The sequence below is a fragment of the Theropithecus gelada genome, unplaced genomic scaffold (genome assembly GCF_003255815.1).
Source record: "Theropithecus gelada isolate Dixy unplaced genomic scaffold, Tgel_1.0 HiC_scaffold_15827, whole genome shotgun sequence".
Classification (NCBI taxonomy): domain Eukaryota; kingdom Metazoa; phylum Chordata; class Mammalia; order Primates; family Cercopithecidae; genus Theropithecus; species Theropithecus gelada.
Window position 1 is genome coordinate 12,280 of NW_020257578.1, and position 15,148 is coordinate 27,427.

General features: G+C 45.3%; 1 protein-coding gene across 3 annotated transcripts; it reads left to right on the top strand.

The window, feature by feature from the left end:
* The first annotated feature begins 1,458 nt into the window (after window positions 1-1,458).
* On the top strand, window positions 1,459-13,899 carry LOC112617026 (TAR DNA-binding protein 43). Of its 3 annotated transcripts, XM_025373760.1 has the most exons (7): window positions 1,459-1,542; window positions 2,509-2,757; window positions 5,452-5,615; window positions 6,959-7,099; window positions 9,629-9,799; window positions 11,976-12,093; window positions 13,045-13,899. In XM_025373760.1, exons 2-7 carry the CDS (start codon window positions 2,520-2,522, stop codon window positions 13,098-13,100), a joined length of 888 nt encoding a protein of 295 aa, XP_025229545.1. In that variant the 5' UTR covers window positions 1,459-1,542; window positions 2,509-2,519; the 3' UTR covers window positions 13,101-13,899. The 3 variants fall into 3 exon arrangements, with proteins under 3 accessions (XP_025229545.1, XP_025229543.1, XP_025229544.1); XM_025373758.1 differs by having other exon boundaries at window positions 11,976-13,899; XM_025373759.1 differs by lacking the exon at window positions 6,959-7,099 and having other exon boundaries at window positions 11,976-13,899.
* The last annotated feature ends 1,249 nt before the right edge of the window (window positions 13,900-15,148 follow it).

The following is a 15,148-nucleotide window of genomic DNA, read 5'->3' on the forward strand; positions in this document are numbered from 1 at the left end:
AAGGGAAGGGAAGGGAAGGGAAGGGAAGGGAAGGGGAGGGGAGGGGAAGGGAGGGGAGGGAAGGGAAGGGAAGGGAAGGGAAGGGAAGGGAAGGGAAGGGAAGGGAAGGGAAGGGAAGGGAAGGGAAGGGGAAAAGAAAAGGGGAGGGGAGGGAAGGGAAGGAGGGAAGGAAAGGAAAGAAAAGATAGAAAAGAAAGGTGGCTCATGCCTGTAATCCCAGCATTTTGGGAGGGCGAGGCGGGCAGATCACTTGAGGCCATGAGTTCGAGATCAGCCTGGCCAACATGGCCACTGTCTCTACTAAAAATTACAAAAATTAGCCGGGCATGGTGTCTTCTCGCGCCTATAATCCCAGCTATCCCTTGAACCTGGAGGTGGAAGTGGCAGTGAGCTGCACATTGCGCTACTGCACTCCAGCCTGGGGTACAAGAGCGAGACTCCGTTTCAAAAAAAAAAAAAAAAAAAGAAACAAAAAGTGTGCCTTAAAATAGATGAAGTACTGTATTATTATTTTTATTAGAGGTCTAGAGCCAGAACTAGTTAGCATTTTGTGCCTCCAGATTCAAATTCCAGGTCTACCATTTATTCCTTGGGTGACTTTTTTTTGGCGGGGGGAGGAGGACAGGGTCTCACCTTGTCGCCCAGACTGGAGTGAAGTGCCACGAACTCGGCTCACCGCTACCTCCGCCTACCGGGTTCAAGCAATTCTCCTGCCTCAGCCTCCCGAGTAGCTGGGATTACAGGCGCGCGCCACTACCGCCCGGCTAATCCTTGCGTGACTTTAAGCAAGATACTTGATCTCTCTGTGCCTCAGTTTCCTCACCCGCAGAATGAGTATCAATAGTTCCTCCTACACCAAACTGTATGGGCTATTATTAAATATGCGAATACTCAGAAAGTACCTGGTACAAAGTAGCGCTATTACTGCTATTATTTAGAACAAAGTTATTGTTTCCAGGTTTGGAGGTGGGCTGGCGGAGGGAGGAGAAGACGCACAGGTCCGCCTTTCAGAAAAGAGATCCACGCTTTACCCTGCCTCGCAAGTGGACTGGGCCCGGGATCCGGAGCCCCGCCCCCTCCACGCCCCGCCCCGCCCCGCCCCGCTCCGCTCTTGCTGGCCGAGACTCTGCGCTACTCTCGCGCATTTTGAAAGTGCGCGAGCTCCGACCGAGACCTGGGCCGGCGGTTGGTCGGCCGAAACCATCTGCTGCGTTACATGGGGGGAGGTCAGCGCCTATACAGCCACATTTTTTGCAATCTTCAGCTTTTCAGGCCTGGGTCCTGGTTTTATTTTAGCTTTCAGAGCTTCTCTGCAGGCTCGAATTTCCAAGAGGCAGCCCGAGTCCCTGGGGAGAGGGTCATCGTGGCTCACCTCGGCGCCTTCCACCTCTGGACGGGCAACCGGTGGGAGAGGACGCCGGTGGGCGGGGGGAAGGAGGCGGCCCTAGCGCCATTTTGTGGGAGCGAAGCGGTCGCTGGGCTGCGCTTGGGTCTGTCGCTGCCTCGGTGTCCCTGTCGGGCTTCCCAGCAGCGGCCTAGTGGGTGAGTCGCGGAGCCTTCTCACTGAGGATGCCGTAGGTGCTTCGGCTCCCGCATTGGGGTGGCCCGAGGCGGACGCAGCGGCTTCGGCCCCTGCCCCGGGATGTGAGTCGTGAGACCGGGCCTAGTTCTGCCCGAGCGGGCTCGCGCGGGAGCGTCGTCAGGTCCGGGCACAGGGAGGCCGCTGGTGCAGAAACGGGGAGCTGGGCCCGTGGTGCCGCGGAGGCTGAGGCGGAGGTTGGCCCCGGACCCGGACAATGCTGGAGCCTTCGGTACTTTGTACTCCGAGGGACGCTGCCAGCTCGGGCCTGGTGCTCCTGCGCCCCACCCCGGGCCGCGCTGAGAAACTCCTCCCTCGGCTGGCACGCGCGGGCTTCTGGGAGGCGGCGGCCGGCTCCGCCAGGACCTGTCGCCGCGGGCCTTGCGGCTCGGGCTCATGGAGCTCCCGGAAGCTCCAGAATGAGGAACAGAGAAGAACTTTTCTCCTGTTCTTTACACCTGATTCACTGCCCATATTCAGTCTTCAGGTTCAGCTGATGGATCGCTTGCTTAGGAAGATCGACTTGGACCCATCACGCCCATGCCTCAGCCAGTTAGGCTCTTCCCCTACTTTCAGGATTACTTAACGACTTCCACGATGGTCATAAAATAGCTACTGTTTATTGTTCCCTTGCATACCCCAGCTTGTAACCAGAAAGCCACGTTGGACTCAGTTTCAGTACCTGACGCATCTATAAGCCTTCAGGGAAAGTTTTTTGAATGAATGAACTGGCGAGGCATCAGATTTTGACAGGAAATCACTACCCTTACCTTCACCTCGTCATTTTTCAGAGATAACCAATGCATGTACGAATCCAGACAAGAATTTTTCTGGAAGTCAGAACACTAAGATGGTTTGGGTATTATCGTTATAAGGAAACAGTTACTGTGACGTGAATGTTGTTCATTCATATCTCTTTTCCCTTTAAGAAAAGTAAAAGATGTCTGAATATATTCGGGTAACCGAAGATGAGAACGATGAGCCCATTGAAATACCATCGGAAGACGATGGGACGGTGCTGCTGTCCACGGTCACAGCCCAGTTTCCAGGGGCGTGTGGGCTTCGCTACAGGAATCCAGTGTCTCAATGTATGAGAGGTGTCCGACTGGTAGAAGGAATTCTGCATGCCCCCGATGCTGGCTGGGGAAATCTGGTGTATGTTGTCAACTATCCGAAAGGTTTGTTACTATTTGGTTTTGTAATCATGCTGAAATGTGGTCGGGTGTGTGTCTCATCCATGGATCTTAGCCTTGTTTCCTGGCAGAATGTCTCCTGTAACTTCAGTATTTCCTTGAACTTCACTATTAGACAAGTTTGGAAGACCATGAGTCTAAATTTATGGAAACTGGGGATCATAGATCATTTTGAAAGAGAAAGCAATGTATTTTAAAAATATCTGAATAAGCTTTACCAAGTTGATGCCAAATTTAAGGAATTACTAATAATGTTTTGCGCTTCTATCAGTGTTGTAAATAGATTCTTCTGGAGTGCTCGAGTATTTGGATTTGATCATTGTCCTTTTGGTCTTACATCATTCATTTGGCACATGTGACGTCATTTCTTCCCTTAAATGAACAAACAGTTGCAGTAGCCAAATCTTGAGTTAGTGTAGTTCCAATTACAATTTTGAGGTTCTAGTCTTATCCTTCTCGCTGCCTCTTAGCACTGATGTTCTAAATCTAAGAAAAGGAAGCATGAGAAATAGCTAATTTTCGCATTTTGAAGTAGTGTACTGTTAATAGTCGATCTGTGTGTTCCTTTTATTATAACTTGGTATTGCAACAAAGTCTTATCAAATTTGGTCAGTATGCAAGACACTCTTTTACATGTGTAGAAAAACTTTAGGGCCAGGCACGGTGGCTCATGCTTGTAATCCCAGCACTTGGGAGGCCGAGGCGGGTGGATCACCTGACGTCAGGAGTTTGAGACCAGCCTGGCCAACATGATGAAACCCAATCTCTATTAAAAACAAAAAATTAGTTGGATGTGGTGGGTGCCTGTAATCCTAGCTACTCTGGAGGCTGAGGCAGGAGAAGAATCGCTTGAACCAGGAGGCGGAGGTTGCAGTGAATAGATTATGCCATTGCACTCCAGCCTGAGCAACAAGAGCGAAACTCCGTCTCAAAACAAAAAGAAAAAAAAACGAAAACAAAAATTAGCTGGGTGTGGTGGCGGGTGCCTTGTAGTCCCAGCTACTCTGGAGGCTGAGGCAGGAGAATCGCTTAAACCTGGGAGGCAGAGATTACAGTGAGCTGAGATTGCGCCACTGCACTCCAGCCTGGGTGACAGAGCAAGACTTTGTCTCAAAAAAATATATAATGAAATAATAATAATAATTAATAATGTAAACTGGGGGTTTTTAGTATGCTGTTTCTTCAGCCATTGGGTATAGATTAATATTTACCCAAATTTAAAATGTCAGGCTGGGTACAGTGGCTCACACCTGTAATTCCAGCACTTTGGGAAGCTGAGGTGAGCAGATCACCTGAGGTCCGAAGTTCAAGACCAGCCTAGCCAACGTGGTGAAACCCCGTCTCTACTAAAAATACAAAACTTAGACAGGCGCGGTGGTTTGCATCTGTAGTCTTAGTTACTGGGGAGGCTGAGGCAGGAGAATTGCTTGAACCCAGGAGGTGGAGGTTGCAGTAAGCCGAGATGGTGCCACTGCTCTCCAGCCTGGGCAGCAGAGCGAGACACCGTCTCAAAAAAAAGAAAAAAATGTCATTTAATTTATCTCTCCAGGCCGGACGCAGTGGCTCACACCTGTAATCCCAGCTACTCAGGAGACTGAGGCAGGAGAATCACTTAATCACTTGAACCCAGGAGGCCGAGGTTGCCCCGAGGGGAGATTACACCACTGCACTCCAGCCTGGGTGACAGAATGAGAATCCGTCTCAAAAAAAAAAAAAAATTATCTCCCTTTCTCTTCTAAATAACCTAAGGTTAAGGTTATGTAGGAGTTTTTTGTTGTTATTGTTTGTTTTTTGAGATGGAGTCTTGCTCTGTCACCCAGGCTGGAGTGCAGTGGCGTGATCTTGGCTCACTGCAACCTCTGCCTCTTGGGTTCAGGCAATTCTCCTGCCTCAGCCTCCCAAGTAACTGGGATTACAGGCGCCTGCCACCGAGCCCGGCTAATTTTTTTGTGTGTTTTTAGCATAGATGGAGTTTCACCATCTTAGCCAGGCTGGTCTTGAACTCTTGACCTTATGATCCACCTGCCTCAGCCTCCCAAAGTGCTGGGATTACAGGTGTGAGCCACCATGCCCAGCTGGTTGTGTTTTTTTAAGTAAGCCAAACTTTTGGTTTCTTTTTCTTTTTTGAAATTAGAGATGGGGGCTCTTGCTCTGTTGCCTAGGCATATTGTAGTGGCTGTTCATAGACACCCTGCAGCCTCAAACTCCTGGACTCTAAGGCAGGAGTTTGTTGGAACTTCCTTCCTCAGCCTCCTGAGTTGTTGGAACTTACAGGCATATACACCACTGTGCCTGGTTTTCCGTTTTATTGCAAAAGCTGTGTATTGTCTAATGTTTAGGAAAGATAAAAGTTAAATCTACATCGGGAGATACAAGTTGCTGATACTTAAAGTCAAAGTGAAGTAGAATTATTTTTGTTTTGATGAACCTTTTGAGAGAGATTGTAATCTGGAAGTACTACAAAAAACAAAATTGGAAATCACTGAATTTGCACCAGAAAAGCACCTCAGACACTAAACTTAAGCCTTTATTCTGTCCTCTAGAGCAAAAATCACTTCTTGCAAGTTTTCAGTGTCTTACTCTTCTTAGAGTCTTCTTTTTGCTTCTCATTTCTGGATGTAGGAGGTAGTGTTTTTGAAGAAGTGCTAAGTCTAAAAGGTTTCTGCTCATTTTATTTAGATAACAAAAGAAAAATGGATGAGACAGATGCTTCATCAGCAGTGAAAGTGAAAAGAGCAGTCCAGAAAACATCCGATTTAATAGTGTTGGGTCTCCCATGGAAAACAACTGAACAGGACCTGAAAGAGTATTTTAGTACCTTTGGAGAAGTTCTTATGGTGCAGGTAAACTTCGATTGCATCAAACAGTTTTTCTTTACAGTGAAGGAGCATCTAGCATTTATTTATTGGTATACATAGAGATGGGGTCTCACTATGTTGCCTATGCTCTGGTGTTGAACTCCTGGGCTCAAACTGTCCTCCCACCTCAACCCCAGTGTGCTGAGCCATGATGCCTTAGCCACATTCTTGTTACTTTTTTTTTTTTTTTTTGGAGACCAAGTCTCACTTTGCTGTCCAGGCTGGAGTGCAGTGGCACTATCTTGGCTCACTGCAAACCTCCACCTCCTGGGTTTAAGCGATTTCTCCTGTCTTAGCCTCCTGTATTTGGGATTACAGGCGCACATCATCACGCCTGGCTAATTTTGTATTTTTTAGTAGAGACAGGGTTTCACCAGTTGGCCAGGCTGTTCTTGAACTCCTGACCTCAGGTGATCCACCTGTCTTGGCCTCCCAGTGCTGTGATTACAGGTGTGAGCCACCGTGCCCGGCCATATTCTTGTTATTTGAATGGCACTGTACTTCCTGTTACACAGATGATACTTCCAATATTTGTTATATTTACACACATATCTTGTACTCTATATTATTGCCTTCAATATTGTAAAATCCTGCTGTTGCATGAAGGCTTAAGGGAATTAGGTGATAATAGCTTTTTATCTTTGAATTCGTTCTAAGACATTCTGTTAAAATCCTGTTGTGGTGGCTCATGCCTGTAATCCCAGCATTTTGGTAGGCTGAGGTGGGAGGATTGCTTGAGGCCAGGAGTTCAAGACCACCTTAGCCAACATAATCCAGACTCAGTTTCTCTTTTTTTCTTTTTGGAGACAGGGTCTGGCTGTGTCAGCCAGGCTCTAGAGTGCAGTGGTGCAATTTAGGCTTGCTGCAACCTCTGCCTCCTGGATTCAAGCTATTCTTGTGCTTCAGCCTGCCAAGTAGCTGGGACTACAGACGCATGCCACTATACCTGGCTAATTTTTGTATTTTTTGTAGAGATAGAGTTTCACTGTGTTGCCCAGGCTGGACTTTAACTCCTGTGCTCAAGTTATCCACCCTCCTCAGCCTCCCAAAACGCTGGGAGTACAGGTGTGAGCCACCACGCCTGGCCCCATCTCTCTTTTTTTTAAGAACTCAAAAACATTTCTGTTGTATAAGTGAGTTTTGCTCTATTGTTAACACGGTATGGATTCAATATTAACCTCCTTGTTTTTACTCTGAAGACTAACTTGGTTTAAGTTTTAAACAACTGCATCCAGTTAAAACCATTCAAATTGTTTTTTAAGGAACTATGATTTGGGCGTGGAGTGTGTATGTGTACTGTTAGAGTAAACTTAAATCATCCTTTCTAGGTCAAGAAAGATCTTAAGACTGGTCATTCAAAGGGGTTTGGCTTTGTTCGTTTTACGGAATATGAAACACAGGTGAAAGTAATGTCACAGCGACATATGATAGATGGACGATGGTGTGACTGTAAACTTCCTAATTCTAAGGTACTTGGGTCTGTGCTTTGGGATTTTTTGCTGACAAACTTCCTTAGAAGATTGTAAGATAAAATGTAAACACACTTAGAAAAGATAGTGGTAGGGTGTGTTCATGAAATCCTTTTGTCTTGTTGAAGTCTTTGGCCCTTAATGCATGCTGAATATTTTATGCTTGTTTGAAATATTTAGTTTATTACTTCTCCAAATGAAACCTTTGTTCATTTTGTTCTTCCTTTTTGTTATGCATGGAAAAGAGGAAAGATTATTTGTCAAGTTAACAGTTTCTTTTTTTTTTTTTTTTTTTTTTTTGAGACGGAGTCTCGCTGTGTCACCCAGGCTGGAGTGCAGTGGCCGGATCTCAGCTCATTGCAAGCTCCGCCTCCCAGGTTTTTACGCCATTCTCCTGCCTCAGCCTCCCGAGTAGCTGGGACTACAGGCGCCCACCACCTCGCCCGGCTAGTTTTTTGTATTTTTTAGTAGAGATGGGGTTTCACTGTGTTAGCCAGGATGGTCTCGAACTCCTGACCTCGTGATCCGCCCCTCTCGGCCTCCCAAAGTGCTGGGATTACAGGCTTGAGCCACCGCGCCCGGCCTAACAGTTTCTTACATAGTTATATGTTAAAACATAAAGACAATCAGAATACGTACATTAATCTTGTTATAAAGGCCTTTTTCCAAGCAAACAAATAACATTTGCTTATTTGGAACATCATCATCTTTGCCAGGAGATTGCGTATTTATTGATTTTCTCAAATCCAAATACAGTCATGCGTCACATGGCAAAGTTCATCAGTCAGCAGCAGACCACGTGTACAGCAGTGGTCCCATAAGATTATAACACTGTTTTTATGGTACCCTTTCTATGTTTAGATACACAGATACTTACCATCATGTTACAGTCAGTCACCTACAGTGTTGAGTACAGTAACTTGGAAGTTTGTGGCCTGGGAGCAATAGGTTATACCATCTAGCCTAAGTGTGGGGTAGGCTGTGCTATCTGGGTTTATATGATGTTTGCACAATGACGATCTTTTGTTTGTTTGTTTGTTTTTTTGAGACAGTGTCTCACTTTGTCGTCCAGGCTGGAGTACAGTGGTGCGATCTCAGCTCACTGCAAGCTCCACCTTCTGGGTTCACACCATTCTCCTGCCTCAGCCTACTGAGTAGCTGGGACTACAGGCGCCTGCCAACACGCTTGGCTGATTTTTTGTATTTTTAGTAGAGATGGGGTTTCGCCATGTTAGCCAGGATGGTCTTTTTTTTTTTTTTTTTTTTTTTTTTTTTTTGAGACGGAGTCTCACTCTGTCACCTAGGCTGGAGTGCAGTGACAGGATCTCAGCTCACTGAAAGCTCCGCCTCCTGGGTTTACGCCATTCTCCTGCGTCAGCCTCCCAAGTATCTGGGACTACAGGCGCCTGCCACCTCGCCCGGCTAGTTTTTTGTATTTTTTAGTAGAGACGGGGTTTCACCGGGTTAGGCAGGATGGTCTCGATCTTCAGACCTTGTGATCCGCCCGTCTCGGCCTCCCAAAGTGCTGGGATTACAGGCTTGAGCCACCGCGCCCGGCCGCCAGGATGGTCTTAATCTTCTGACCTCATGATCTGCCCAGCCACTGCGCCTGGCTTTTTTTTTTTTTTTTTTTTTTTTTTTGAGATGGAGTTTTGCTCTTGTTGCCCAAGCTGGAGTGCAATGGCGTGCTCTTGGGTCACTGCAATCTCTGCTTCCCAGGTGCCAGCAATTCTCCTGCCTCAGCTTCCCGAGCTTCTGGGATTACAGGCATGCACCACTATGCCTGGCTAACTTTGTATTTTTAGTAGAGATGGGGTTTCTCCATGTTGGTCAGGCTTATTTTGAACTCCTGACCTCAGGTGATCCACCTGCCTTGGCCTCCCAAAGTGTGGGGATTACAGGCGTGAGCCACTGTGCCCGGCCTTTTTTTTTTTTTTTTTTTTTTTTTTTTTTTTTTTTTTTTTTTTTTTTGAGATGGAGTTTTACTCTTGTTGCTCAGTCTAGAGTGCAAAGGTGCAATCTTGGCTCACTGCAACCTCCACCTCCTGGATTCAAGTGATTCTCCTGCCTCAGCCTCCCAAGATGCTGGGATTGCAGGCACCTGCCACCACACCCAGCTAATTTTTGTATTAGTAGAGCTGGGGTTTCACCATGTTGACCAGGCTGGTCTTGAACTCTGGACCTCAGGTGATCCACCCGCCTCGGCCTCTCAGAGTGCTGGGATTACAGGCGTTCACCACCACACCTGGCCACAATGATGAAATTGTGTAATGGCTCATGATACATTTCTCAGAACATATGTCCATCGTGATGTGATGCATGACTGTACTTTTGTAACTTAAAACGTTACTCTTCACTGAAGCCTTTTAAGAAAAAAAATGCTGATGCAAAAAATTAAGGGTATGTCTACTTCTTAATGATTCACTGCTATCCAAGGCAGAATGATTTTGTTATATCCCTTACCTTAATGCTTTTTTCATTGTTCATAACATATTTCTGAGGTTTTTTTCTTCCTTTTGATTTGATCAGCAAAGCCAAGATGAGCCTTTGAGAAGCAGAAAAGTGTTTGTGGGGCGCTGTACAGAGGACATGACTGAGGATGAGCTGCGGGAGTTCTTCTCTCAGTATGGGGATGTGATGGATGTCTTCATCCCCAAGCCGTTCAGGGCCTTTGCCTTTGTTACATTTGCAGATGATCAGGTATTTTTTTCCTTAACAATATGTCCCGACCAGGCGTGGTGGCTCATGCTTGTAATCCCAGCACTTTGGGAGGCTGAGGTGGGCGGATCACGAGGTCAGGAGATCAAGACCATCCTGGCCAACATGGTGAAACCCTGTCTCTATTAAAATTAAAAAAAAAAAAAATTAGCTGGGTATGGTGGTGCACGCCTGTCGTCGCAGCTACTCTGGAGCCTGAGGTAGGGGAATCACTTGAACCCAGGAGGTGGAGGTGGCAGTGAGCTGAGATCACGCCACTGCACTCCAGCCTGGTGACAGAGCAAGACTGTCTCAAAAAAAATATGTCCCAGGTAATTAGGTAATTTCTCTTGAACATTTCCCATCCAGCTAATTGCTAGTCTTAGCTGAGTTTTCTGACCTTGTAAGATGTAGGGTGTATGGGCCTAGACGTTTGTGATACCTGTATCTGATATCCCAAATGTAATATTTTTTTTTTTTTTTTTTTTTTTTTTTTTTTTTTGAGACGGAGTCTCGCTCTGTCGCCCAGGCTGGAGTGCAGTGGCCGGATCTCAGCTCACTGCAAGCTCCGCCTCCCGGGTCTACGCCATTCTCCTGCCTCAGCCTCCCGAGTAGCTGGGACTACAGGCGCCCGCCACCTCGCCCGGCTAGTTTTTTGTATTTTTTAGTAGAGACGGGGTTTCACCGTGTTAGCCAGGATGGTCTCGATCTCCTGACCTCGTGATCCGCCCGTCTCGGCCTCCCAAAGTGCTGGGATTACAGGCTTGAGCCACCGCGCCCGGCCACCCAAATGTAATATTTTTAAAAAATCTAAAAGTAAGTATACCTTTAGATAGTTTTCAGTATGTGGCATTTGGGAATGTTATATACCGTTTTTTGTTTTGTTTTTTGTTTTTTGTTTGAGATTGGCCGGGCGCGGTGGCTCAAGCCTGTAATCCCAGCACTTTGGGAGGCCGAGGCGGGTGGATCACGAGGTCAGGAGATCGAGACTATCCTGGCTAACATGGTGAAACCCCGTCTCTACTAAAAAAATACAAAAAATTAGCCGGGCACGGTGGCGGGCGCCTGTAGTCCCAGCTACTTGGGAGGCTGAGGCGGGAGAATGGCGTGAACCCGGGAGGCGGAGCTTGCAGTGAGCCGAGATCACGCCACTGCACTCCAGCCTGGGAGACACAGTGAGACTCCGTCTCAAAAAAAAAAAAAAAAAAAAAAGAGATAGAGTTTCACTCTTGTTGCGCAGACTGGAGTGCAGTGGCGCAATCTCGGTTCACTGCAACCTCCACCTAATGGGTTCAAGCAGTTCTCCTGCCTCAGCCTCCCAAGTAGCTGGGATTACAGGCGCCTGCTACCACGCCTAGCTAATTTATTTGTATTTTTAGTAGAGACACGGTTTCACCATGTTGGCCAGGCTGGTCTCAAACTCCTGACCTCAGATGATCCGCCCACCTCAGCCTCCCTCCCAAAGTGCTGAGATGACAGGCGTGAGCCACCACGCCTGGCCATTTTTTTGTATCTTTAGTAGAGACGGGGTTTCACTGTTTTGGTCTGGCTGGTCCTGCACTCCTGACCTCAGGTAATCCATCTGCCTCAGCCTCCCAAAGTGCTGGGACTACAGGCGTGAGCCACTGCTCCCGCTCCTGGCCCCCCCCCCCCTTTTTTTTTTTGAGACAGGGTCTCACTCCCTTGCCCATGCTGGTGGAACACAGTGGTGTAATCAAAGCTCACTACATCCTAGAACTCCTGGGCTCAGCCTCCAGGGGAGGATCCTTCAGCTGCAGCCTCCTGAGTAGCTAGGACAGGTACATGCCACTATGCCCAGCTAATGTGGCATTTTGTGGGGTTTTTTAAATAGAGGTGGGGTCTCCCTGTGTTGTCCAGGCTGCCAGGCTAGTCTTCAACTCTTAGCCTTACACAGTCCTCCCACCTTGGCCTCCCAAAGCGCTAGGATTACAGGCATGAGCCACCATGTCCAGCCTATGTCTTTTGAAAATCGACGGAAATATCACTGCTGCTATTAATAAAACTAAAAGCTGTATTGGGGGTTTAAATGAAATGAGCAGTCATTGCTTATTTTTCCTCTGGCTTTAGATAAATTAATGCTTGTAATCTAAGTTTTGTTGCTACTTTAAATGTATGAATCAATGGTTTAATCTTTGTTTACATCCCTTATTTCTTATAGATTGCGCAGTCTCTTTGTGGAGAGGACTTGATCATTAAAGGAATCAGCGTTCATATATCCAATGCCGAACCTAAGCACAATAGCAATAGACAGTTAGAAAGAAGTGGAAGATTTGGTGGTAATCCAGGTGGCTTTGGGAATCAGGGTGGATTTGGTAATAGCAGAGGGGGTGGAGCTGGTTTGGGAAACAATCAAGGTAGTAATATGGGTGGTGGGATGAACTTTGGTGCATTCAGCATTAATCCAGCCATGATGGCTGCTGCCCAGGCAGCACTACAGAGCAGTTGGGGTATGATGGGCATGTTAGCCAGCCAGCAGAACCAGTCAGGCCCATCGGGTAATAACCAAAGCCAAGGCAACATGCAGAGGGAGCCAAACCAGGCCTTCGGTTCTGGAAATAACTCTTATAGTGGTTCTAATTCTGGTGCAGCAATTGGTTGGGGATCAGCATCAAATGCAGGGTCGGGCAGTGGTTTTAATGGAGGCTTTGGCTCAAGCATGGATTCTAAGTCTTCTGGCTGGGGAATGTAGGCAGTGGGGTTGTGGTTGGTTGGTATAGAATGGTGGGAATTCAAATTTTTCTAAACTCATGGTAAGTATATTGTAAAATACGTATGTACTAAGAATTTTCAAAATTGGTTTGTTCAGTGTGGAGTATATTCAGCAGTATTTTTGACATTTTTCTTTAGAAAAAGGAAGAGCTAAAGGAATTTTATAAGTTTTGTTACATGAAAGGTTGAAATATTGAGTGGTTGAAAGTGAACTGCTGTTTGCCTGATTGGTAAACCAACACACTACAATTGATATCAAAAGGTTTCTCCTGTAATATTTTATCCCTGGACTTGTCAAGTGAATTCTTTGCATGTTCAAAATGGAAACCATTGATTAGAACTACATTCTTTACCCCTTGTTTTAATTTGAACCCCACCATATGGATTTTTTTCCTTAAGAAAATCTCCTTTTAGGAGATCATGGTGTCACAGTGTTTGGTTCTTTTGTTTTGTTTTTTAACACTTGTCTCCCCTCATATACAAAAGTACAATATGAAGCCTTCATTTAATCTCTGCAGTTCATCTCATTTCAAATGTTTATGGAAGAAGCACTTCATTGAAAGTAGTGCTGTAAATATTCTGCCATAGGAATACTTCTGTCTACATGCTTTCTCATTCAAGAATTCGTCATCACGCATCACAGGCCGCGTCTTTGACGGTGGGTGTCCCATTTTTATCCGCTACTCTTTATTTCATGGAGTCGTATCAACGCTATGAACGCAAGGCTGTGATATGGAACCAGAAGGCTGTTTGAACTTTTGAAACCTTGTGTGGGATTGATGGTGGTGCCGAGGCATGAAAGGCTAGTATGAGCGAGAAAAGGAGAGAGCGCGTGCAGAGACTTGGTGGTGCATAATGGATATTTTTTAACTTGGCGAGATGTGTCTCTCAATCCTGTGGCTTTGGTGAGAGAGTGTGCAGAGAGCAATGATAGCAAATAATGTACGAATGTTTTTTGCATTCAAAGGACATCCACATCTGTTGGAAGACTTTAAGTGAGTTTTTGTTCTTAGATAACCCACATTAGTTGAATGTGTTAAGTGAAATGATACTTGTACTCCCCCTATCCCTTTGTCAACTGCTGTGAATGCTGTATGGTGTGTGTTCTCTTCTGTTACTGATATGTAAGTGTGGCAATGTGAACTGAAGCTGATGGGCTGAGAACATGGACTGAGCTTGTGGTGTGCTTTGCAGGAGGACTTGAAGCAGAGTTCACCAGTGAGCTCAGGTGTCTCAAAGAAGGGTGGAAGTTCTAATGTCTGTTAGCTACCCATAAGAATGCTGTTTGCTGCAGTTCTGTGTCCTGTGCTTGGATGCTTTTTATAAGAGTTGTCATTGTTGGAAATTCTTAAATAAAACTGATTTAAATAATATGTGTCTTTGTTTTGCAGCCCTGAATGCAAAGAATTCATAGCAGTTAATTCCCCTTTTTTGACCCTTTTGAGATGGAACTTTCATAAAGTTTCTTGGCAGTAGTTTATTTTGCTTCAAATAAACTTATTTGAAAAGTTGTCTCAAGTCAAATGGATTCATCACCTGTCATGCATTGACACCTGATACCCAGACTTAATTGGTATTTGTTCTTGCATTGGCCAAAGTGAAAAGTTTTTTTTTTTTGTTTTGTTTTTGTTTTTTGTTTTTGTTTTTTTTTTCTTTTGAAATCTAGTTTTGAATAAGTCTGGGTGACCGCACCTAAAATGGTAAGCAGTACCCTCCGGCTTTTTCTTAGTGCCTCTGTGCATTTGGGTGATGTTCTATTTACATGGCCTGTATAAATCTCCATTGGGAAATCATTCCTTCTAAAAAGATTATTTGGGAGAGTGGGCAAAATGTTGATTATTTTCTAATGCTTTGTAGCAAAGCATATCAATTGAAAAGGGAATATCAGTACCTTCCTAGTTTGGGATTTGAAAAGTGGAATTAATTGCAATAGGGATAAAGTAGAAGAAACCACAAATTATCTTGTGCCTGAAATCCATTAAGAGGCCTGATAGCTTTAAGAATTAGGGTGGGTTGTCTGTCTGGAAGTGTTAAGTGGAATGGGCTTCGTCCTCCAGGAGGTGGGGGAATGTGGTAACATTGAATAAAGTTGAATAAAATCACTTACAAAACTCAGACTCTCACAATGCATTGTTAAGTATGTAAAAGCAATAACATTGATTCTCTGTTGTACTTTTTTGTAACTAATTCTGTGAGAGTTGAGCTCATTTTCTAGTTGGAAGAATGCGACATTTGTTGTGTTAGTAGTTAATGCCCTTACCTAATTAGATTATGATAAATAGGTTTGTCATTTTGCAAGTTACGTGTTTTAAACATTTATAAATGAAGTCATCCTTTAGACTTGTAATCGCCACATTGTTTCATTATTTGGTTTCCTCTGTAAAGGGATCTTGAGTTGTTTTAATTTTTTTTTAATCTGCATCTAAATCTGCATGATTTCCAAACCCTGTACCATCTGAATTTTGCATTTTAGCACTTGCACTATTACTCAGCAGCAGTAACATGGTAACACTTAAAATGGTACTCGGGGACCTCCAAAGACTAAACTGACAAGCCTTCAAGAAGCCCAGGGGTAAGTTAACTTGTCGACGGCATGGTTTAATCCCTTCTTTACACTTGTGT

Coding starts and splice junctions, on each gene's coding strand:
- LOC112617026 (XM_025373758.1), top strand. CDS start 2,520: ATGTCTGAATATATTCGGGTAACCGAAGATGAGAACGATGAGCCCATT. Junction 5,616..6,958: donor GAGAAGTTCTTATGGTGCAG/GTAAACTTCGAT, acceptor CATCCTTTCTAG/GTCAAGAAAGATCTTAAGAC. Junction 7,100..9,628: donor GTAAACTTCCTAATTCTAAG/GTACTTGGGTCT, acceptor TGATTTGATCAG/CAAAGCCAAGATGAGCCTTT.